The following is a 24,440-nucleotide window of genomic DNA, read 5'->3' as shown; positions in this document are numbered from 1 at the left end:
TCCTAATCTGCTCTGCTTTGTTCCCACTTTGAGGCAGGACCACTTGGAACTCGCCGTATAATTTAGTTTTTTATCATGTTTATGGACCCCCTCGGGCCTTTAGAATTAAGCTTCATGAGGACAGGGATTGCCGTCTTTTTCCTTTGTTCTGAGGTGTGTTGCAGGCACCTACAAGAGTACCAGGCACGTAATGGGGATACTCAATAATTGTGGTTTGAAGGTATGAAGATTTTGAGTTAAGAGTTGGCAAATCCTGCTTGGGGCTCTGGAAAGACCAGTCTTACTGGGGCGGGAAGGGAGTCCTGTGTGTTGTGTATTCCAGTGGGAAAAAGAGAGCAGAGCCAAATTGTGAGGACTTCAATCCTAAGCAGGGGAATTTGTTTATTTTTTGGTAGGAATGGAAGAGCTTTCTGAAGCCTTTATTTTAAGTAGCAGTGTATTAATTGAGTGGTATAAACGTAATATCCTAGGAACGTCTCGTTACATTTCCTTCATGCTTTTTTGAAGTGTTTTTAGTTTTAGCTTATAAAACTGGCTAAAGAAATAGGGAAATTAACTTGCATGCGTGGGAGCCCCTAGGCTGAGCAGGCTTCATGGTCGGCTGGTTTCCATTTGCCTCCCCCATGACTTGGAGCCGGCTCCCGCCACCCACTGGGGTGGGTCATTGTGCAGGTGGATGTCTCGAAGCCATGAGACGTAAGGCCTTCCCTTCAGACCGCGCCAACTGAGACGTTTATTCAGCGTCTGGCAGCATTAGGTGCTTGATAAATGCGTGGGGATGGAATCATTCAGAGTGCTTTGTTGTAAAAAGACAGCTGACTTTAGACAGCGCCACAGCTATTGCGGAATGCCAGAAGCGCCCAGAGGAGGCTGAAGGGAGCCGTGCCAGCTCCTGAGCCACGAGGGGCTTCGGGGTGCTGACCTGCCTGCCCCTACCCCCACTGTGGTCGAACATCAAGAAAACATAACCCCTAATAGCCTACTGTTGACCAGAAGAAGCCTTACTAATCCTGTAAACAGATTAACACGTATTTTGTAAGTTAATGGATGTATGGTGGTCTTACTACAGGGTAAACTAGAGAACAGAAAATATTATACGATCATAAGAGAAAATACATTTACAGAACTATACTGTATTTATTTAAAAAAACACCCGTGTTATCAGTGGACCTGTTCAGTTCAAACCCATGTTCAGTGATCAACTGTATATTGAAAAGATGGCTGACCATATTAATTTTCACAGGAACTAAGTATTTTCCATAATAGGAAGACAGATATGCTCCATCTAGGAATATTAGAATGCCTGCAAAGCCCAGAAGGCAAAGTGATAGAGGCACAGGGAAGTCCTTCCAGAGAACACCAATTTCTGTCACTTCTGGTCATTGTGTCTCTTCTTCGGATGCATCATACCAATTTGTGACATCTTGGACTTCTGTCTTCTCCGGTAGAGTGAGCGCTGAAAGTAGAGAACTTGCCCGAGGAAGATTTAGTAAAAGTGTATGTTATACTTCAAGGAAATGATCGATCAATTTAAAAAGCAGGAATTGTTCAAAATACCTTCTCTGGACGTAGAGTAATAAAGCCACAGGCTAACCACAGAGTAAAGAAGGACATGATAAGCAGCCACAGAACTTAAATCAGCCGTCACATAGTAGAAGTTCCTTTACGTTCTAATTATGTGTGTGTTCATTCCTGAAATCCCACTTCATATCAAGGAAATAGCAAAAGTGATCACAAAAATCAAAGTACGAATGTATGCAGAGTTTTAAAGATTTATAAAATAGTCAAAGTTAACTACTTCCCATGAAGGTAATCCCCATGAATCAAATACTTCAAATTGTCCCTAAAGCAAAAAACTAGTTGGCTTTTATAAATACATCCTGGTGGAGCGTCTTATGCACACTCAAGTTTGAGAAGCACCAAGCAAAACTAAAGGAGAAAGCAAAGGGAACATTTATTTATAGAAATGAAATTCGGTTTTTTATTCCATGAGCTGTTCTTCCTAAGACATTGAAAAGTTACTAAAATAATGTGGAGATTGAAGATACTTTCTTTTTTTTCTCCTGTTGTTAAAAAATAAGTGTCTCTTTAAACAGTTATAAACAATCCCGCCCTCAAATTAGGTTTTGTTTTCTTGTTTATTTATCCTGCCAGAGCGTGAGCGCCTTGAGAACAGGGATCATGCCCGCCATATAACGATTCCATGGTACACATCTGTTGAATAACAAATGTGAATCGAACCCCTACAGCTGCGTAAAAATCCATATCTGCTCTTGTGAACATTCTTGTTACTAATTCGATGCTCGTGAATTATTCAGAATCTTGCATGGCAGTTCCTTACTTTTCCATGATCCCCAACACCTTTCATTTTAAAACAAGCTTTCCTGCTGAACCCTGTGCTCCATGGTGGCGACAGTTCAGTCCTCAGTGCGTGTTGGAAGGGCACCGAGACATGGCAGTCGTGGGCTCTCAGGAGACAGTCTGAGCCCTGGGCTCTTCCCCTGCGATCGTGAGATGTTTTGCATGAGGAGGATGGGGTGGTTTTCTGCTGTTACTTTGAAAATGTCTTTGTGGGGAAAGTTGTTTTTCAGAAGCGAATTATGTCGGCAGGATGTTCTTTCAGTTCAGACTTGTAAGGTGGCCAAAGGAGTCGGCCATCTTGCCCGAAGCAGTGTCCCAGGTGACTGCGGGTGTGGGCTTCCAACAGTGGTCCATGCCCCAAGCCCCTGGTCTCTGTCCGTGAGGCACCACTCTTCCACAGGGGAGACATCCTAAGAGCTCTCTTCCACGTGTGTGCATTTGCTTTGGGCAAGAGAGTTCAGCTACGTGAATATTTCGCATTTAGGAAAGAGGAAGCAGCTTCCTTCTTCCAGCAGATTTCACTGTGCCCATTAATTTCTTCGGCTAAAATACCACGTTCCCTAAGTATAATAGATACGACATCCATTTAAGAAAACTTGACTCCTGGGGCGCCTGGGTGGCGCAGTCGGCTAAGCGTCCGACTTCAGCCAGGTCACGATCTCGCGGTCCGGGAGTTCGAGCCCCGCGTCAGGCTCTGGGCTGATGGCTCAGAGCCTGGAGCCTGTTTCCGATTCTGTGTCTCCCTCTCTCTCTGCCCCTACCCCGTTCATGCTCTGTCTCTCTCTGTCCCAAAAATAAATAAACATTGAAAAAAAAATTAAAAAAAAAAAAAAGAAAACTTGACTCCTGAGTTTGAGGGAGAGATAGGGGTACATTTGTGAATCCGTGCGTATGGTGGGAACCTAGGAATCAGCTATGGGTAAAATTTTTTCTTTCAAATACTTTATATTGCCCCCAAAGCAAACACTAGTCGGTTTTTATAAATACATCCTGGTGGAGCGTCTTACGCACGCTCAAGTTTGAGAAGTGCCAAGTACAACTAAAGGAGAAACCAAAGGGCACATCTGAACCAGCCTTCAGATCTTAGTGATGACTGGAGAGGGGAAGGATCCACATGCCACAGTCGGGAAGGCCATTCGGTCCGGAGAGTAAACCTGTTTGTACAATGGCTGCTTTTCATTATGTGCTTCCTAATCCATTGGGACGTTTGACCACACTTACTGAACGTCTTAGATAAAAATTGAAAACGTATAAGCCTTCGTCCCTTTTGAATCCGTTAAGAAATTGGCGGTAATGATCAAATCGAATGGTCCCTCCCGTCTCCAGGGGGCTTCAGGAGAGGTAAGGGGTTGGGAGTCGAAGAGTAGGTAGACTACTGCTGTGATGGCATTTCCGCGTGCTTTTTCCTGTAACGTGCTTAGGGATCTTCTCGGGGCAATCAGACGCAGTACTCAAATCGCTAGGGAACAATTAGAAGGAGTATGTCGTCAACAAGTGTGTATTAATGGAATACTTGCAAAACTGAGGGCTGCGTGTTGCCCATCTGCTCCCCCGTGGTGCCACACTTGGTCATTTCCGAACGGCCCCAGGTGAAGTCGTTATGCAGCCAGCTTTGAAATCTGATTGCCTTTCCGTTCTGAAGCATCTGAGGGACAGGACGGATGTGGGTGCGCGTGTGCCTGGGTGCGCGTGGGTGTGCCCGCATGCACGTGGCTGTACGCGTGCGTGGGTGAGTTCCTGTGCGCCTCCGCGTGTGCGCACCTGCTTGCGCATGCGTGCGTGTGGAGTACGGTCGCCCGGGCAGATACCGGATTCAGGGGCCAGTCTGGAGGCTGCCGGTTGCCGTGCGGTTTGGCACCAGACTTGGTATCTGTGGAAATAAGCAGCGAATTGGAGAAAGATGAGGAAAAAGCAAACGACGGGACTCAGCCGTTTACTTCGTAAGGATGTCGAGAGAGGAAGCGCGAACCCCGTTTGAACTCGGGGTGCGCAGTTTTGCCAGCGTCGGGATAAGTCCTGCCGTGCTTTCGAGTAACGGAGCACACGAGCTCTGGGGCGTGTTCGGTGTGCGCTAATGTTGCTACTTAGACACGATCTGGCTGGTGAGGACACAAGTCGGCAGTAGCACTGAATTCCGGGTGGCCTCCCAGGGAGGGCTCCGGTCCAGTCCCTCTCGGCGAGGGCCACATGCGTGTGCTGTGGGTCGGAACCAGTGACCTCGAGCAGCGTCTTGGCCACTTTGTTCCTTGTACCCTGTTGGCCATGTAGGCATGTTCGGGTCACGTGGCCAGCCCCCCCCCCCCCCCCCCCAGGGGAGAGCCCTTCCGAGAGGCTCACCTAGACCAGGCGCCACCCATCCACCAGGCTCACTTTGCGGTAACACTGCCGACAGGCTGGCCCAGGCAGGCCCCCAGCGCCCCCGGGACCCACGGTACAGAGCGGCATCATGGACCGGGGTCTTCGAGCCTCGACCAGGGTGCCGTGCGGGGACGCGTCTTCTTCCATCAGAGAAGGAATGCTGTGATTAACCCGGCAGCACAGACGTTAAGGGTCACTTGCGATGTCCGTGCGGTTGTGGCATCTAGAAGGTTGTTTGCAGACGCTGCGGTTTCAGAGCCTCTAACAAGGCAGTCTCGAAAATGACCCGTGGTATTTCATTTTCCCTCCAGCTCCGCACGTACCTCTAACTCTATCATGTGTAACCTTTACTTGACGGACGGTTGAGGCCAAATTCTTAGATTTTGTAATAGGAAGCATAGGCAGACGGCCTTCTAGTTTATTGAGCGTGAATGACATAGTCTGCATTTCAGAAGCTACTCAGAGTCTCTAATTGTGTTTTCTCTTCCTTTTCCCCCAGATGAATCGGCTCCTAAGGAAGTCAGCAGGGTAAGTAATGCGAATACAATTCCTGCTCCCACCGTGTGGGAAATGAATACTCTCGGACGTACGTGTCTGCAGTGCTCTCACATGTTCAAGCCCTAGAAACAGAACGACGAGCACTGCCTGTCCTCTCCGGAGCATCGCTCATGAGCGGTTGGAAACTGGAGGCCCCAAACCATGCACGGCCAACAGCTGCGTCTCGTCTGGCCTGCACGTGCTCATGGGGTTTTCTGAATGAGTTGCCAGCATGAGGCACCGAGAGACTGCGTGGAAAGACTGGATTTCTGGCTTCTCTTGAGAAACCGTAAGAGAAGCCGACACCGACCGGCACAGCGTTTTCCCAGCCCAGGCGCGGAGGTCCCCTCCCCACGCTCCCCCGCAAGGTGCCTGTTACCTGCCCATCCCCTGCCTTTGAGTTCATGCACCTTCTCTCTGGGACAACAGGAGGTGGCCACTTGTGTGTTCAAGACGTGACCTTCCTCCGTACTTTTAGGAAACATTAAATGCGCCGTTTTCACGTCCAAGAGAAATGACTTAGGGGGAACTTTAAGGGACCTAGCAAACTTAAGAGTTGATGGGGCACGAGTACCGAAAGCCCTGAGCATGCTGTGCTTGGACTGCAGAGTCATAACGAATTACGTAGAAACACATTTTAATTATACTGTATCCATAAAGATCTTAAACATGGATTCAGTGGTGGAAATACTCAGTTTGAATTGCGTTGGACGCGACTTTAGGTGAGACATCGCTATTCTAAAGCACAAGCTGAGGTGCTCTTCGTGGGCTCACCTGCACAGTTATCTTCCTTTACTTTTGAAAATCTGAAGAAAGGAAGTTCAAAAATGACCAGGCCATCCCTGCAGGCTGGGCACCGTCCCCTCCGTCCACAGCAACCTCTACGGGGTTGGATCGGAGACCACCACAGGTTAACAGAGCTCGCAAGTGGGAAGTTCCCCAGTCTGGGTGCTCCAAGGTGTAGCAGGGGCCGGAAGGGTCAGCCTGGAGCTTCTGTATCCCCCGGGAGGAGCGGCAAAGGCTAAAACGTGATGCTTGAGGGCAAAGAGGGAGGCTGAGAAGCGAGCGCGGGCCGGTCGTAAGCTGCCGGAGTGCCACTGTCTTGTCACATGTCTGAAGCAGCTCTGTGCACTTTGTGAGTGAATCAGGGCAGTCGGGAAGGAAACTCCAGTTGGCTCACCAGTCGTCCTTTTTGGTTTTTGACTTAAACTATAAGGAATGCCTACCCTCAGTTTAGCGTTTACAATTCTGAAGAAATGTTAGATTTTGGTGTTGTTTTGAGGGAGGTGGGGAAAGGAATAGGGTTGTTGTAGCCGATCTGTGTGTTTTCCCGACATTCTATTGTGCTGACAACGGTTAGAATTGTATTTCTGCCCTCGGCTTATGTCAGGATGTTAACTCTGTTCCCTTGTTCTCCAGAACCCTCTTCCTTTGCCTCCAGTGTCCCCAGATACAGAGATTTCCTACCGTGGTGCTATAACCGATTTGGCGATCGCATCCCCCTCCTTTAAATATAAACTAGGTTATATTTGGGTAGAACAGTTGTATAGGCGAAGAGTGGCCTTTTTTTTTTTTTTACTGAATACGTTTCTGTGTATTTTCGTTACACAAGACATCGCTGCAGGACATCTCGGATTCAGATAATGACCGTGTCATGGCATCCTCAGTGCTCTTTCTGGGCAAAGCATCTTTGAGTAGAGGGATTGTGTCCTCTCTTTTCTGGAGAAACATACTTACTTTTAAAACAGTTTCTCGAAATGCTTCCTTAGCGTCTGGCTGACGCTCTCTAGACAAAGAGTACATTATCAGTACGTTTTTAGAAGGCGGCAGCTGTGACTTGACGTTACAGACCCATTGTGGCAGGACGCCGGGACTGTGAGGTGGGACAGGTAACTCCTTTGAAACAGTGCATCTGTAATACGGTTTTAAGGGAGAATTCCCTTTGTAAAGAAACTCGTAGACGGAGAGTGGTCGGGGGAGTTTATTTGAGAAGTTGACACTTGAGCAGAGACCGGAGGGAATAAGAAAACGGTCCAGAAGGAGGAGACGAAGGGCAGAAGGGCAGCGAGGGCTGGGGCTGGAGTAGACGGGGGGTTCAGGCCTGGGAACTCACTGCACAGGCTGTGGGTGGAATTCTGAGAACGATTGGAAACCACTGGGTCACGGTCTAACTTTAAAAACAAATTTGTTAATTTTTATTTATTTTTGAGAGAGAGAGAGAGCGCACGCACACGAGCAGGAGAGGGGCAGAGAGACAGGGAGACGCAGAATCCAAAGCAGGCTCCAGGCTCTGAGCTGTCATCACAGAGCCCTACAAGGGGCTCGAACTCACGGTCCACAAGATCATGACCTAAGCCAAAGTTGGGTGTCTAACCGACTGAGCCACCCAGGTGTCTCTGGGTCACAGTCTAACTTAAACATTAGGCGAGTCCCCGTAGCTGCTGGGCTGAGAGCATACACAGTGGGGAGAGCGTGGGCACAGAGGGCCTGAGGGTAGTTTAGGGGGTGCAGGCAGGGGGTGGTGATGGCTGGCGTGTGGGCTTTAACCGTGGGGTGTGAGCATTTGTCAGGCGTACTAGGAAGCAAGAGCTCACAGACTTTGCTCACGGCTTATCTGTGGTAAGAAGACAGGGCTCAGGAACGACTCCTGGCTCATTTGGTGTCAGCACCTGCTAGAAAGAAGTTTTTCTTTACAAGTAACTCGGGGGGGGGGGGGGGGACAGCAGGACGAGTGTCGGGGAGTGAGGCTGGTGAGACTGGACTTCTCAGACAGACATCACAGAGATGGTTAGAAAGAAGGTGCTTCTGTTGAGCCAGGAGGAAAGGTCATGGCTAGAGACGTAGAGGTTCCTGGGGGACGGTGTCTCGTAGACAGTGCCAGGGGACAAAACGACATCACTGAGGCAGTTTGTCTTTGGAGAAAAAGGGTCTGAGCACTAAACTCTGGACACTCCGGTTGTTTCGTGGAGAAGACATGGAAAGGTTCGCAAAGGAGATTAAGAAGGAAAAGTCAGTAAAGTGAAGAGAACCGAGAAAACTTCTTTGTCACGGGGCGCCTAGGGGGCTCAGTCGGTTGAGTGTCCAACTTCGGCTCAGGTCATGATCTCATGGTCCGTGGGTTCGAGCCCCGCGTCGGGCTCTGTGCTGACAGCTCGGAGCCTGGAGCCTGCTTCAGATTCTGTGTTTCCCTCTTTCTCTCTCTCTGCTCCTCCCCTACTCACGCTTTTGCTCTCAAAAATAAATAAACACTAAAGAAAATTTAAAAAAGAAAAAAAGAAAAGTTCTTTGTCACAGATTAAAAATAAATAAATTTAACTCTAAGGCTGTACATTTATTTAAGCTGCATTTTATCTGGTTTTGAACCATCCCAGCATTTTGAGGAAAGTCTTACCTCTGCTACCTAACATTCTCTATTTCTCTGTTTTGAAGCTACAAATTTGAGTCATTTTTCCAAGGTGTTTTCCTACGCCCCCTTTTCAGCTTATTAAGTAAAGGGGCAGTGCCACGCTTGGAGATTTCACCCATAAGAAGGATGGGAGATGCTGTGTCAGATGCCTTTGCTAAAGTCAGCATAATCCCGAGCAGTCGGCTGTACTCTTCTGGTCACACACCGTCACTCACTCGCCACATAGAGACTGATCCCCATTCCTCTGGGCCCATCAAGGAGGAAACTAGGCGGAACTTCTCCCATGGCAGTGTTTCCATCAGTGTGGGGAGGAGTCGGGAAACACAAGTGCCGAACACGTGCACTGGGTCCCATGGTAATGGATGCGGTTGAGACAGAACCGGGGTGCAAGGTGTCGGGCTGCATGCGGGCACGTGCAGCCAGGCGTGGCTCACGAGGGCGGTGACTGAGGACGGACAGAAGAGACATGAGGCCGTGAACCTTGCGGGGGGGGGGGGGCAGGTAGAGCCTTCCAGGCAGTGACACAGCAGGTGCAGAGGCCTGAGACGGGAGGCCGCCTGCAGCGTGCAGGGCAGGGAGGCCATCAGGAGGAGGAGGAGGCTAGGGCCAAGTGCAGGAAAGCCCAGGTCACAGAGGCTGAGCAGGCCAACATCTGGAGGGATGTGCTGTCAGCCACATCTGTCACTCGTTTGCATCTAATCAGCACGATCAATCTTTCCTTGTGTTATTACTGTTGGTGCTATGTTGACGTGGTTCCAGCTTATACGTCAAAACAATCATGACCAGAAAAGGGAGAGAAAGTACCAGGATAAGAAGTGTATTTGGATGCAGAGTTGCTAGCACATAACCAGATTCTAGCTCGGTCCAGAATTCTTGGATATCATCTCTGTCTCTCAAAATGCTGCAGGTATGTTCCGCTACGTCGTGATGTTTTTTTCCCCTTGTAAATGTTGCTGTTTTCTTTTCTGAAGATTTAGCACACTGTCATTTGCTGTTAGAATTCATTACTTGTCCCAGGTCGTAGGTAAATGTTTTAGCTTTTGTTAATTGAGCCTGGCACGCGATGAGCTTTCTGAATCCATTTTACAAGTCCTGCTTTGGTTCAGCGTGTTTTGTGTGTGTCTTTCTTGGCCCATTGGGGCTGTCCTCTTTATTTCGTTCTCTTCCAGATCACCAGATATCCGGTCTTTCTTTTCTCCCGTTCTCCTAACGTATCTTAGAAGAACCACCCAGATTTTCTCTCTGCATCATCGACATGGACTTTGGCAGCATAATTCTGTACTGGTGCTGATTCTGCTTAAACGTACAATGGCTCTTTTTAATTAAAGTTCCTTCTGTATTTTGGTTCTTTCTCTTCATTTCAGTGTGCCTTTTGACATCATCGATAAACTCTTACTAACTCGTTAATTTTTTGAAAGCAGCTGCTTTCCCAAACTTCATCTTGCACCGATTCTCCCTCTCACGACACCCAAAGTCAGCTTTGTCCTGGGCGTCCTCCTGTGATACCGACCGACACCTTGCGTATTTTTGGTGGTTTTCCTTTCTCTCTGATATTGTTATTTATGTTAAGAGGCTACGTTGTCGGCTTCTATTTTTTATGTTTGTTTATCCTCGAATGATGCTAGGTTTGGTGTTCAGAGGTAGAAGTTCCTCGTCTCTGCGTACTGTGTGAGTGTTGTCCGAGTTCTCCTATCAGATACTGTGATGGAATCCCAGCGAGTGACGTTCAACGACACCAATTCAGTAGGGGGTGCCCCAGGGGAACAGTGATCGAACAGAGTTGTGGACATCCCCACAGGAGAAGCTTATCTGTCTCTTGTCTGTAGGTTAAGGGAAACAAACCACTTGTACTGGAAAGCAAGATTTCTTTGCAATGTTGTCGTTTTGACCTGGCCTGGGAAGCAGTACGGCTACATCCGGTCTGTTGAGTGATTTTGTAACACTGAAGGAACGCTCAATTCCGTTAGTGAATCCTGGTTCCCTTGGATTTCTGCTCAGTGTATTTCTAAACACGGGGCCCTACGGCGTAAGCAGGGGGAGCTCACGGCAGTTGGCGTCCTGGGTCATCAGTTTCCCCAGAGCATTTGCTACTGACTTCATGCAACAGTGCTGTTCTCGGGACGGGCAATTTTGAGTCGGCCCTTGGTGCCTGTTTTCAGTTTGGTGTCACTAGTTTAATGTCACCTTGAAGTTGGTGGCAGTTGCCCCGTTTCTCTGTTTTTATCTTTAGTTCTTGACCAAGTGAGAGGGGAGAGATTATAATGGAATCGCAACTTGTAACTCCTCGCTTTTCCTGGGATAGTCAGTGTCTTGCTCGTGTTTGTAAAATATCTGTTACTGTATTTATTAAGAATTTCTGCGTGACGTGCCTCATACCCACAATCGTACGTTCTGCAGCTTAATTTTGCATCGTGTGATAATCCGCTTCAGTCTAGGAAGCGGTATGACCAGGAGGGGAGGAAAGGTTTCCAGTCCGGGCAAAAAGGTAAACGGTTTTTCCTCTCAGAGGAGTTTAAGAGGAGAAAGGGTTTGCTGATGACGGACAGTGAGTTCCAGGGCTCAGCGGAAGGGTTCTTGTCAGCAGGGAGGGAGGAGGGGAGGTGGGTCGGGTCGGTAGCTGTGTGCAGTAGGACCGGCATCCGGGTGATGGTGGGTCCGAGCTTTCTTAGATGTGATGGGATCTCTAGAACACAGTAGCCTGCAAACATTTGCAGACTTCTCTCTCCCTCTCCCTCCCTCCCTCCCTCCCTCTCTCTTCTCCACCCCTTGCTTTGGTTTGGTTTGGTTTTTTTGTTTGTTCATTTCACTGTCAGAGATTTATTTCAACCTTCTCTTTATAGAATCTAGTTTTATTGGATTGAAGTCCTACTGCTTTGTAATAGTCAAAAGTCGAGGTGGTAAAGAGGTGCGTCTGAATACCGACAGATGCTAACAGCGGTGTGGGGACCTCACCCAGCCTAACAGGAAGTTGAGTAAGATAGATTATTTTACTTCTAAATGCGTTCACTCCTAACTCAGTTGTAAGAGCAGTGCTCAGTTTCTCGCGGAAGGCAAAGAGTTTGTATAAAATTGAGCATTTGTCTTGAGGCATGTGTTGGTAATTTCACACAAGGAGTTTTCTCCCTGCTGTTCGGTTCTTTTGTTTTCATTTGTACTATCTGTGTGCTTCCTTCTTTACAACTTAAAATTGTTTGTGCTCGACATTTTGCATCAACAGTGTTGGACCCTGAAGGGTTGGAGGGTAGTATTTCCTTAATCGACCGCTCTTGAGATGCTGCATAAAATCCAGGACGGATGATTGAGACGCATCTTCTCTCAAAAAGTAAGCGTGAAGAAGATTCGGATAACCGCCCCTACATCGTGTGACTGGAAGCAAAGCTTGACCAGCAGCCGACTTGATGTCGTCATACCTGTGCTCCTTGACTAACCAGTCACTGAGTGAGAATTGGGGATTTCCAGAGTTATTGTCCGAATCCGTTTCAGGGCGAGCATGCCATTACACCGTGTGACATGAATGAATGCCCTGGAAATTAAAAGCATGTGAGCCTTGGGAAATCGTTAAAGGACTGACCAGATCATTATGATATAGGTGTGGAATTTTCCTGTGAGTGGAATTTTCTGAGGGCACATTGCAGCGGTGTTCGGAAAAGCACTGTGGATACTCGGCTGTGAATGTCTCCATTTCCTCTTGGCTGTGTCGTTTGTTTCCATGAAGTATGAGCTGCTTTTGCTAAGTGCGGGTGCTCTTTGCCTTCCTTTGGTAAGCTTGATGAGACTTCTTTTGTGTGGCAGGTGTTCAGGATTTTTCCTCCCCTCTGAATCATGAACGCTAACCTCGTCTCCCATCATTCTCAAATTATGGCTGACTCTATATTTATGAGAAGACTCAGGCTACTTGATATAAGCCTCTTTTGTTTGCTGGTTTGTGTGTCACAGTAGCTCTTATTTCTGCATTTGAGGTCGAGTATCATGCACTAACTTTCTTTGCAAAGGCTCTTCTAACAGCTGTGCTTTGGATCCTGTGCCCATCCATCCACCTTACCCAGTGCTGCTTCAGTCTACTGAAAATCACTTACACTTGCATTTTTGAAAAAACCAGAACTACGCCTCTGAAATAAAATTAAGATCACCTTAATGCCGTCAGCAAGAGCTGTTAACAAAGATTTCCTTCTGGTCTTTTCTTCATGGGCACATATTTATGCAGTGGTAGTTACAGGGCACAGCCAGTTGTGATTTTTGGTGTTTTTAGTTTGCATTATGCTGTAAGTAGGTCCTTATGTTACGCAGTCTCATATTATATTTAGTGACTGAAACGATCCCCTTGGATTTCTCTGTGGTATTAGTTTACTTTCTCACAGTTGGATCGTTGGATCTTTAGATTGTTTCTAATTTTTCATAGACTTACTCTCTTTATGTGTATGGCAATTTTATTTTATTTACTTATTCATTTTTGAGAGAGAGAGAGCACATGTGAGAGAGAGGGAGAGAGAGAGTCCCACGAGGGGAAGAGAGAGAGAGAGGGAAAGAAAGTGTGGAGCCCAAAGCGGGGCTTGAGGTTACTCGAAGCAGGGCTTGAGCCTGATGGGGGACTCGAACTCATGAACTGTGAGATCCTGACCTGAGCTGAAGTTGGATGCTTAACTGACTGAGGCACCCAGACGCCCTGGAAATTTTATTCTTCTGAAATACTTCCGAAGGAAAAATGCCGGGATCTGAGGTTAGTAGGTTAACGGACATATTTTATGGCATTTAATACTCATTTAATACACATTTATCAACTTTGCCACTTTGTGCTTTCATTTTAGCCAAATTAACAGTTATACATCTTCTTGTGTATAAATGGCAGTGACATTGTTTTAATATTTTTACTTAGAGCAAATAAGCATCTTTCCATAGTTAAATAGCGGGTCTTCTTTTCGTGTGAACTGCGTCTCTGTGCCTTTTGTTGTGATACGTTGAAAAGAGCTTGTCTGATCCTAGTGTAAATGTAAATCACACTTAGGTTTGAATTCCTAGATTTGAGTCGCTACTTTGGCCACTGTTTATCTGGGTGGTCTTTTAAAAAAATAATATTTCAGAGCCTCAAATGTAAACTGGGGATAAAGTCAACCAAATTTAAGGGATGCAGCCAAAATAGGATGAACATTTGTATTCCTGTGTTCATTTATTGGAACACCAAAAATAAACTTTTAAAAAGCAGAAGAGGGGGAAATTAATAAGAGAAGAAATCATTGGTCCTTGATTTAAAATATAGATGTGATTAATACTGCAAAACATATTTTCTTAATCAGCAAAATAGACAATATTTGGCTATGTATTCAAGAAATATAATCCTTAATTCGGGAATCAGAAAGGGAGTATAACTATAAACAAGGAGACCATTCATAATTTAGGAGCGAATACTATATACGCATACATTGGAAAATTTGGATGTCATGGTCAATTTGAGGAAATTGGTAAGTCATCAAAACTGAAGAAGCGTTTGGGAACCTAAATATACTATTAGCTGATGAAAAATCTGAAAAGTTAGTAAAAACCACCTAAAATGGCCTGATGTCCGAAAGTTTTACTGGATAGTTCCACCAAACATTAAAGAGAAGAAAACTCCTCCATGATATAAGGTATGTATTTCAAACGTTATGGTAGGAACTCGTTCAAGGAGGAAAGTTTATTCGTGACACAAACGTTAGAGCATGATACAAAACAGAAAAAGCTATCGACCGCTGTCACTAGTGCAGACCTAAGGGTAGAAATGCGAAGTAAGTTTATTCAGCAGCACTTTAGAAGAGTAATTTTTCATTGCCAAGGGGGATGGTGAGGAGGTTGGCGCAGTGATCCTGCAAGAGAGGAGGAGGGTTTGGAGCCGGATAGCGATGAGGGGGGTGGGGAGTGGCGCCTGGGGTGGTCGGTGCAGTCCTAGATGCATCTGGAAGGTAGAGCTGGCTGCCCCGGATGCGTGGTGTAGAACAGGAGGGGAAACGCTGGCCCGGGGGGTCTGTCTGATCCTGGGAGGGTGGGTTGCCGTACGTGGGGGGGGGGGGGGGGGGGTAGCGGTGTGTGTGCAGGAAGTCGAGGGGTGGGGGAGGTCATCAGGTGCCCAGGGTTGGCGTGCCGCTTGAGGGAGCTGAGAGGGTTCTGGACGGGGCAGGTGAGGAGGTGGCCGGGCGTAACACGAGTGAGTGGGACCCGCCGGCCCGGGGACGGGGTGTGACGGTGTGGGGCTGGAGGGGATGGCCGAGGGCGCCAGCGTGGCTCGAGTAGAGAAGGGGACGCGCAGAGCAGCCCGGCGACAGGACGTTCACACGGGTGGCACAGGAGATAGCGGAGCGGCGTCCGCGTGGGCGTGCGGCAGGGGTGCGGGCGTTCACGGTGCGCACCGAGCAGCAGGCTGACGTCACGCACGCGTGCTCCCCGGGGTCGCGTGGGACCCTTGGGGCCTGGACACGTGGAGGTTCCTGGTGACGTCACAGCATCTCATTGGAGCGGCGGGAGCCCGCGTGAGAGAGGACAGAAGTCTTAGGCGGCGGGTGCGTGGGGCTTCGCCTCCGAAGGAGGGGGGATCGCGGGCGCCAGCTGCGCGGGAGGGGAGGGGACCCCGGCTTTGCTGCCTGCGAGATGGCGCGCTTGTCACTGTGTCAGTCCCGCCCGTGCGGCTGGAGCCCCGGTGCCTGCACGTGTCTACATCCGAGTCCAGCGAACACCACCAGCACGCAGTGTCTCGTCCCGTGAGGGGGTCCTTAGGGTCCACGCCCTGGGCGCACTTCACGCTACACAGAACAGTGTCGCTCACTGTCGCTGGCTCACATCCCGAGGCCTGGTTTCTGTCGTGCAAGTGTTTTTACTTCTGCCGTAGGTGCTGTCGTTGCCTTTTTTTAAGTGTTTATTTGTTCGTTTCTATCGAGAGGGAGAGAGAATCCCACGCGGGCTCTGAGCTGGCAGCACAGCGCCCCCTCGGGGCTCGGTCTCAGGAGCCGTGAGATCGTGACCTGAGCGTCACCGTCTGACCCCCCAGCCCCCCAAGCTGATGTTCGCTTATCTGTTTTCCCCAGCGAGGATTTAAATTTCATGGGAGTTGGGGCGTTATCTGAATACGTGGTTGAAAAAGATCTGATCACCTGCCATGTTCAGAAATGTATCTGTTGAGTTAAGCACTTAGACAGGTTTGCTTAACTTTATCATTCATCTGCTCTGATAACTTAATCCTTTCGTACTAGCCTTCTTACACCTTCCAGAAATGCTTGCCCTCAGTGTCCCTCAGTGATTTAAAACTGTTGTATCTCACGGACTCCCTTTTCCTCAATTATTATTAAGAAAGGCCCTTTCCTCTCATGGACCTTTTTTCGCCCTAAATTAAATTAGTTAATATTCTAGACAGCCCTTTGCAAACTTACAATAATGTCCTTTAGGATTGTTAAGTTTCCATTATCTCTCTTCCCTTACATTGAGCCGGCATGGTTTTCGGAATCCCAGCCTGCTTGTTTCTACCACTTTTAACGGGAACTCACGGCGTAAGGTCTTTCCTGCTCAGTCCCGACCCTGTGCTCTGCTGTTTGCTTTCCTGTGGCCTCCAGGGTCTCTGTAAGATGCTGTGCACTTGCTTTTCAACTGTGCCATGGGGGACCCGCCTTGCTGTGGAACACCCCCGAAGCACCTCTGCGTGGCTTTTCCTCTGTGCTCATGACAGAGCAGGATGAGTGAAGGCAGCTGCTTTCGCTTTTGTTTTTTCCACATAGCATTAGGATAAGCTCAGGATGAGTGTACTAATCCCTTGGTTGATATTTAGGATTCAAAAACTTTTTTTAAGTGTATTTATTTCGATAGGGATGGCGCAAGTAGGGGAGGGGCAGAGAGAGAGGGAGAGACAGAGAATCCCAAGCAGGCTTCTCGCTGTCAGTGGAGGGCCTGACGCGGGGCTCGAGCCCACAAAGCCATGAGATCGTGACCCGAGCTGAAATCAAGAGTCAGACGCTTAACCAACTGAGCCACCCAGGTGCCCCTGCTTGGATTTTTATGTAAAAGTGTCAGTGGCACCCTCTTTGCTACCCGCCCCCCCCATTCACTTTGCCTTTGAGGCTCACAGCCATCTGTAACTTCCCATGTGAGAGGTCATTCTTGGTTAGAACTTTCCTGCCAGTGGTGTTTGCATGACCTGATGACCTATTTGTAATTTATTTCAGCCTAAAATACCTAAATCACTTTGGTAACCATACTTAATATATAGCACCGTAAAGAGTCTGGCAGTTTCTTGTAAAGTTAAACATACATTTACTTTTCGACCCACGAATTTCACTCTTACAGATTTGCCTAAGATAATCGAAAACGTGTGTCCACAGGAAGACTTCTGGGTTCTTCTGGGTTCACACGAAGATGTTCACAGCAGCTTTATTCATAATATCCCAGAGCCAGAAAACACAAACATCCCGCACGACCCACAGTGGTAGAACAGAGAAACACATTGTTTTTGTTCACGGAACAGCATGCGGCGAGCCGTGGAAGGGACAGACCACTGGGACACGACAGTGGACGGCATCTCAGTGATCTTGAGGCAGGCTGATAGACTCGAGTTCAAAACGGGACACGTTGCATGAGTCCGTTTAGATAACATTCTAACGGGCAAGGCTAATCTGTAGCGGACAAAAGTCACAAATAGTGGTAGCCTTGGGGGCAAAGGCTGATTCAGAAGGACCGAGGAGATTTTACGGAGAGATTAAATGTTCCGTGTCCTTTGTCGTCGTTGTTCTTATTATTTTTACCGAGATGTTTATTATTTTCCGAAGGATTCTTTTGCTTAAAAATTATTTTACTTTTATTTTTGACGAATAAGAATGGTATAGACTTCAGCGCACGTGTACATCGTAGAGTACACGATGACTTGATCCACGTGTGCCTATGAAGCGGTCACTGCAGTCAAGTCAAGGGACGCACCCGTGCCCTCCGGGGCTGGGGTGTGTGTGGCGACAGCACCGAAAGTCTCCTTCCAGCGGTTTTCCGTTTGGACTACAGCAGTTTTGGTTCCAGGCCCGTCCTCTACATCAGATTCCAGAACTTTCTCATCTTATACCTGAAAGTTTGTAACCTTTTTTATTCAGTGTGCGTAGTTAGTATTTCACGTTCATTTGTGTAGAAGTTACCACAAATGGGCAGAGACGTCCTAGAGTTGGCTGGCTCGTCCCCTACCTGCCGAAGGCCACGCTGCGTCCAAGTCCTTTGCTTTCTGAAACTCACACAGGGTGCGGGTTGTGTCCGTCTTCCGGGGACACGCAGGAAGGCTGCTGAGTAAACGAGCAGCGGGGGGATCGGTGCGTCCGTGGGCTGTTCCTGGTCTCTTCTCTTCTTTGCGTTTTAACTTCCTTTTGTGTATAGACCCTTGCTCTACATAAAAGAAGAGAGGATTGCATACTGACCGCCGCATACCTGCCACCCAGCTTCAGTGATGACCGCGTGGCTGTTTTTTCATCTGCACATCCCCTCCCCTTTTTGATTGCTGGTGTCGTTGAAAGCAAATCTCTGTCATCGTGTAATTGCAGCCGTAAAGGCTTCTGTATAGGTTTCTATTGGGAAATGACATTTTTTTTACACAAAAACCTCAATTACGTGCCACGTTCATGCCTGACAGGCCCACGTAGCAATAATACCTTCATCCTCGGGCCGTGTTCAGTTTCCCTCAAGTGTCTGAAAAGATTCTTTTTAAGTCATTTTGTTCAAATCAGGGTCCTTAAGTGGTTACATGTGCCACTGGATTGGTATGTGTCTGTGTCTGTTTTACTCTTCTAAGTTCCTCTGTCTCTTTTTGTAAATGATCATCTTTTTCATTTTAATTCCGGTGTAATTGACATACAGTGCTACGTTAGTTTCAGGTGTAGAATATGGTGGCTCAACAGTTCTGTTACCTGTTGCTCCTCACAATACGTGCACTCTTTAGTCCCGCGCACCTCTTTTCCCCTGATAACCATTGACTTGTTCTCTGTACGTAAGAGTCTGGTTTTTGTTCCTTTTTCTCATTCTTTGTTTTGTTTCCTAAATTCCACGTATAAGTGAAATCATCTGGTATTTGTCTTTCTCCGACCCTTGGCATCATACCGTCTAGATCCATCCATATTGTTGCAGATGGCAGGATCTCATCCTTTTTTATGGCTGCGTAATCTCCCATTGTGTATACCCCACACCGTCTTTGTCCGTTCATCTTTTCACGGGCACTCGGGCTGCTTCCGTGCTTTGCCTGTCGTCAGTGATGCTGCTGTAAACATACGGGTGCGTACAGCTTTTCAAATTAGTGTTTTCATAACCTTTGGGTAAAAAACTCAGAAGTACAATGACTGGGTCATATGGTAATTCTATTTTTAGTTTCTTGTGGAGCCTCTGGACTGTTTTCCACAGTGGCTGCACCAGTGTGCATTCCCACCAGAAAGTTTGTAACCTTTGACCGTCTTCTCCCCCATTTCCCCCACACCCCAGCCCCGGACACCTGCCAATCTGATCTATACTCCTGTGAGGTTGGCCTTTGAGATTCCACATGTAAGTGAGATAATACAGCGTTTGTCTTTCTGTGTCTAGTTTATTTTAATTAGCAGAATGCCCTCTAGTTTCATCTGTGTTACCACAAATTCACAGGATTTCCTCCTTTTTTAGGACTGGACTTCTGTTTCATGTTTATTTTTGAGAGAGAGAGACACAGAGCATGAGCAGGGGGGAGGGGCAGAGAGAGAGGGAAACACAGATTCTGAAGCAGCTCCAGGCTCCGAGCTGTCAGCACAGAGCCCGACACGGGGCTCAAAGTCACGAGCCGTGAGATTATGACCTGAGCCGAAGTCGAACATGTAACTGTGACTGAGCCACCCAGGCGCCCCATGGACTGAATAATATTCTGATATTATATCTCCTCTAGTTTGTATACATACATGGTGTGTGTGGCATTTTCTTGATTCATTCATCTACTGACAGACCACTTGGCTCTTGTGAATCATCTTTGCTGTGTCGATAGGGCTTTAATATTGGAGAGTTGATAGGACATTAATATGCAAGAGTAGCCATAAGAGGACATTTTGCTCTTATGATGCAATCGTGTCACTAGGAATCAAAGGAAGCGGGGTGTACTCACCCATCCGCCAGGTTAAAGATTAGAATTTGAAGTCTAACGACCAAATTAAAACCCTAGGGCACAGATTATCACAGACAGCGCCTGTTGAAAAGTATTTTAAAGTCAGTGCGCTTTAACCTCCTTGTTTCGCCAATGGGAAGACGAAAGCTCGGAGGCACGGCGGAAGGAAACCCCGCGATAAGCCGCCCGTGTTGTGCATCGCCTCCTTGTTCCCACGGGTGACACCCTGTCCGGCCCAGAAGAGGTGGGGAACAGCTGTTCGTTCCTCTCCGCCCCACACCCAGGCCTCGGGAACGGCTGTGCTCTCCGAGGTGCATGGTCAGAGCAAGGGGTCTGCCCGTGTATCGTGTTTATAGGGACTCCTGTTGGGTGACTGAGAACCCAGCTTGAGACCAGCTACAGTTCCCCTCCCCAGAAGAGAGAGAAAGTGTTCAAAGAACGAATTGGTTCGCGAACACCGTGTGTCTAGCGTGAGGTTTTTAGGCAGGAGGGTCTCTGTGTGTCCGGATCTAGGGATTCAGACGCTGTCCTCATGACTTAATCTGTGTCTCTTAGCCTCGCTCTCCTTTGGGTTAGCCTCAGTCTCCGATAAGCTCTTTCCCAGGACTTAGGGGGAAAAAAAATGTACAACAAATGTTTCTAATTACTGGTGAGGAAGAGAGAGAGAGTATGTTAGGATGGAATCTTTTCTCTGGAGTTCCTCAAAACTGGCAGCAGTCGAGTTAGGACGCTGTTTGCAGATGGTGAGGGAACAGCATAGGCTTTTGCGACCCCATACGGCCCTGCCACGCTTTGGGGGCATCGGGCTTTCAGAGCGCTCTTGATTTTTTCTGCCGGCCTTGCCCTGACACAGGGGTGTCTACCCGAGCAGAGGACCTGGGCAGTATCTGCAGCCGGACCGCAACTGGGAAGTTATGACTGATACGGCGTGCGCAGTACGGAGCCACAGCACCTGGTCGGGAGGCCTATGGTCTGCGTGCGGCCGCGTGCAGCCAAGCCGACAGGGTGCCCGGGTTAAAGGGGGGGGAGGCGGACCCCAGGTAGGAGGCCCAGCAGAGGCCGGAGCAGAGAACGCACCTCCCGGAGAGCCCGATCCGGGGGCAGACACGGGAGCGGCAGCACTAGGTGAGGGTCTCGGAGGAGCGGCCGGCAGTCTTGCGGCTGGTGTTCAAGCGCAAGAAGGAAGGCGTGCCGGCGGGTTTCTGTTCTGATGCCTTGGGGTCCCGCGTGCTAGTTCCTTTCTGTCGTTCTCGCTCCTGGGGAAGCTGTCGCTCCGGACTTCTGCGGGTCTTGGGTCTTCACCCCTTTTCAGCGACGATCGTCAGGGTGGGATTCTGTCAGCCTCTGGGGACGCCTGGGGCACACGTGTGTCCCCGGACTGCGGTCACCACAGGGGTTTGCACGCCAGCTGGGGCTCGCGTTTGAGACGCACCTGAACTACGGCCCCCTGGCTGCCCTGACGTCCCCTGCCCCTCCTTCACTCAGAGGATCCTGGGCCTGTGAATTGGCTCCAGCCTGGAATTCGTCCAGGCACCGTGACTTGCTGCGGAGAATCAAGTCAAACTTGTGTCCGCTGAAACCCGGAACTTTTCCCGTGGACACGGATGAGAAGGTAGCAGGCCACCCTGTCTCTTCCAGCTCCGGGGACACTGGGATCAGGCAGCCGCCTGGCCGGGTCATTCCGACGGCGGCTTCAGGTCCGTCCAGGATGCGAGCCACCCCGGCTTCGTCTCTGAATGTTGTCGTAGCCACATGGCCCTGCCGCGCCAGGCCCCACCCCCACCCCCCGCCGTGTGTTGAGAAATCCCCTTGGATGGGCCTTCCTGGCCCACACCACACACTTGTGCACACGTGCCGGTGCACCCTCCGGGACGTGTTTCGCACAGCCTTGGTGCAGGGATCGTCTGTGATAATGCAGCTCGGGGATTCTTCTAGAAGAAATCCACTCTAGCAGTCCAGGCTTGCTCAGACTGGAGGAGATACCAGGAAGGTCTGGAGTTTCAGTTGTATTTGAAAAAGCGTTGGCCACTTTTGGAACGTACTCCCAAGCCAGCACAAGCCCGTGGAACCCAGCATCTCCGTTGAGTGCACGTTGTTGTGTGAATGCCCTGGCATCTCTTCTGTGCAGGGGAGGGTGTGTGGTAGACTGCCAGGACCACCGGTACCTGTTGGCAGAATGACTGAGGGACTGATTCATCCATGCTTCGGTCTGTTCATTCCCATCCCTTCATTCCCCAGCCATTCGTTGAGAACAGTGCTTTGCAACGACGTGGGCGGAGCTAGAGGACGTCATGCTGAGCTCAGTCAGTCAGCAAAAGACGAGGAGCATATGATTCACTCATACGTGGAACTTAAGAAACGAAACAAATGGAAAACAAAGGGGGGGGGTTAAAAAACAGGAAGAAGGACAAACCAAGAAACAGACTCTTCGCCATAGAGAACACACTGATGGCTGCCAGAGCGGAGGGGGGTGGACGATGGGGGAAATAGGTGATGGGGATTAAAGGGTGCACTTGTGATGAGCCCTGGGCGATGCATGGAGTTGCCAAATCATGATATCGGACACCTGACACTGATATGACGCTTACACTGGAATTTAAGGAAGAAGAAGCATGGCGAGTAATCGACCTCTAGGAGCGAAAGATATCTGCGTGGCTAAGAAAGAGAAAGGGGGCTTGAGACGGTGTCGTAGGCAGACAGTGACCGCATTTTGTAGAATGTGAGAGGCCACCCCGTGGGGAGTCTGCTATTCTAAGTGCAGTGGGAAGGACTTTAAGCCAGGAAGTGACAGAATTTTATTTTGTTTCTAGAACTTACCATGGTTGTTGTTTGGAGAACAGGCTTAGGGCGGCAAGCTTAGTGGTGAGGAAGCTTGTTAGAAGACAGCCTTTGGGTCCTTGGAGAGAAGTCACAGCGGTAGCTTGTGCTGGAGTAGCTAAGATCTAGCATCCGCCTTTTCCCCAAACCCCTCTACTGCTGGTGTCCCTGCAGCCCGGAGCTTTGGGGTTCCGGGGGCAGCTAGCTGGTCCTGCCACGGGGTGGCCATGAGAGCTGCTCCCTCCTGAGCCGGGGGTAGAGTTTGGATCGGACCAGGGTAGTGGCCCCATCGTGGCAGGTGGCTGGAGAATAATAACCTTCGTTTTACCCAGTGCAGCACACTTTTAGCAAATTTTTATGCTACTTTAACCGAATAGCTATATACAACTTAAGAAATGAAGTTGTAATTTGTAACACTTGATATTTTAATAGAAATATACATGGCGCCTATAAATAATTCTTTTTTTTTACCTTCATTTATTTTTGAGAGAGAGAGACAGAGCACAAGTGGGGGAGGGGCAGAGAGAGAAGGAGACACAGAATCCAACGCAGGCTCTGGGCTCTGAACTGTCAGCACAGAGCCCAACGTGGGGCTTGAACTCAACAAACCGTGAGATCGTGACCTGAGCTGAAGTCGGACACTCAACCGACTGAGCCACCCAGGCGCTCCGATAATTTTTTAAGTTTTTATTTATTATTTATTTTTGAGAGACAGAGGGAGACAGAGCGTGAGCAGGGGAGGGGCAGAGAGAGAGGGAGACAGAGTCTGAAACAGGCTCCAGGCTCTGAGCTGTCAGCACAGAGACAGATGCAAGGCTTGAACTCACACGCTGTGAGATCATGACCTGAGCCGAAGTCGGAGGCTTAACTGACTGAGCCACCCAGGCACCCCTGTAAATAAATCTATGTCACAGCAATTTAATTTGCAATCAATTTTTTAGTAGATTATAATATTTAAATAAATGTTCTTTAAAAGCATAATGTGTAAAAGCATAAAATTATGTATACACACACACACACATAAAGTTATATAATTAATAAAGTGTTTTATAAATTAAGGAATTTTTATCTTGTTATATTTAATTATGCCCTTTCTTTTTCTTTCTTTCTTTCTTCTTTTTTTTTTTTTATTAAAAGTACCAAGATACGAATATGCAGGGAGTTGTGTATGAATTAAACAGCTACATCGAACAGCGATTGGATACAGGAGGAGACAATCAGTTACTCCTTTATGAATTGAGCAGCATCATTAAAATAGGTAAGAAATGTTTTATATTCCTTCTGGTAGAACTTTTGAACCAAAGTGTCTTTTATTCTGTTGCAGAAAATGGAAAGAGTAATATACTTACTACAAGGCAAATGCAAGTCATTTATTTGCTTCTATTCTCGGGCTAAGTTTGAAGTGAAAATACTCTATTCTGAAACGACCAGAATGAGTCAAACCTAAAACTTCCTAACTTACCCAGTCTCAAAAAAGTATCTGCCAGATGTGCAAATGGAATATACTATGCTTTCTAAATAAAGCCTAGTTTCTTTGGAACGTGTAGTTTTGTTGAATTAAGTCACATCTTTATGAAGGAAATCCTTAATTTTTAAGCAACACAAAGCATTTTAAATTTATTGGGGCAGTGGCAGACCTACGTACTTTGATCACCTCTTTTCTGATGGGGAAGCTGTGGCAAAGGCAGGCCAAATGTTTGACCCAAGGCCGCACGAGTGAAAAGGAGTGAACCGTGAGTCTATAGGCAAGCGATCCTCCGGGAGTAATATCGGTTACCTGCCGTGGGAACTGCCTCCACATGGCCCTGAAGCAGGGTTAGGAGAGTTCAGCCGTGTTCTCTTCGTGAGGCTGCATGGATACAT

At 48.2% G+C, this 24,440-nt stretch overlaps 1 protein-coding gene across 5 annotated transcripts in view; it reads left to right on the top strand.

Annotated features, from left to right (window-relative positions):
• PDE10A (phosphodiesterase 10A) overlaps positions 1-24,440 on the top strand; it is a 618,961-nt gene that overhangs the window by 492,033 nt on the left and 102,488 nt on the right. For all 5 annotated transcript variants that reach the window (XM_045500247.1, XM_045500245.1, XM_045500244.1 and 2 more), the window contains 2 exons: positions 5,219-5,247; positions 23,715-23,835. In XM_045500247.1, the coding sequence (XP_045356203.1) occupies positions 5,219-5,247; positions 23,715-23,835 (150 nt within the window). The remainder of the gene's footprint in view (positions 1-5,218; positions 5,248-23,714; positions 23,836-24,440) is intronic.

The sequence above is a fragment of the Leopardus geoffroyi genome, chromosome B2 (assembly GCF_018350155.1).
Source record: "Leopardus geoffroyi isolate Oge1 chromosome B2, O.geoffroyi_Oge1_pat1.0, whole genome shotgun sequence".
NCBI lineage: Eukaryota > Metazoa > Chordata > Mammalia > Carnivora > Felidae > Leopardus > Leopardus geoffroyi.
Note: the sequence above shows the minus strand (reverse complement) of the source record. Positions and strands in the feature narration are given on the sequence as shown.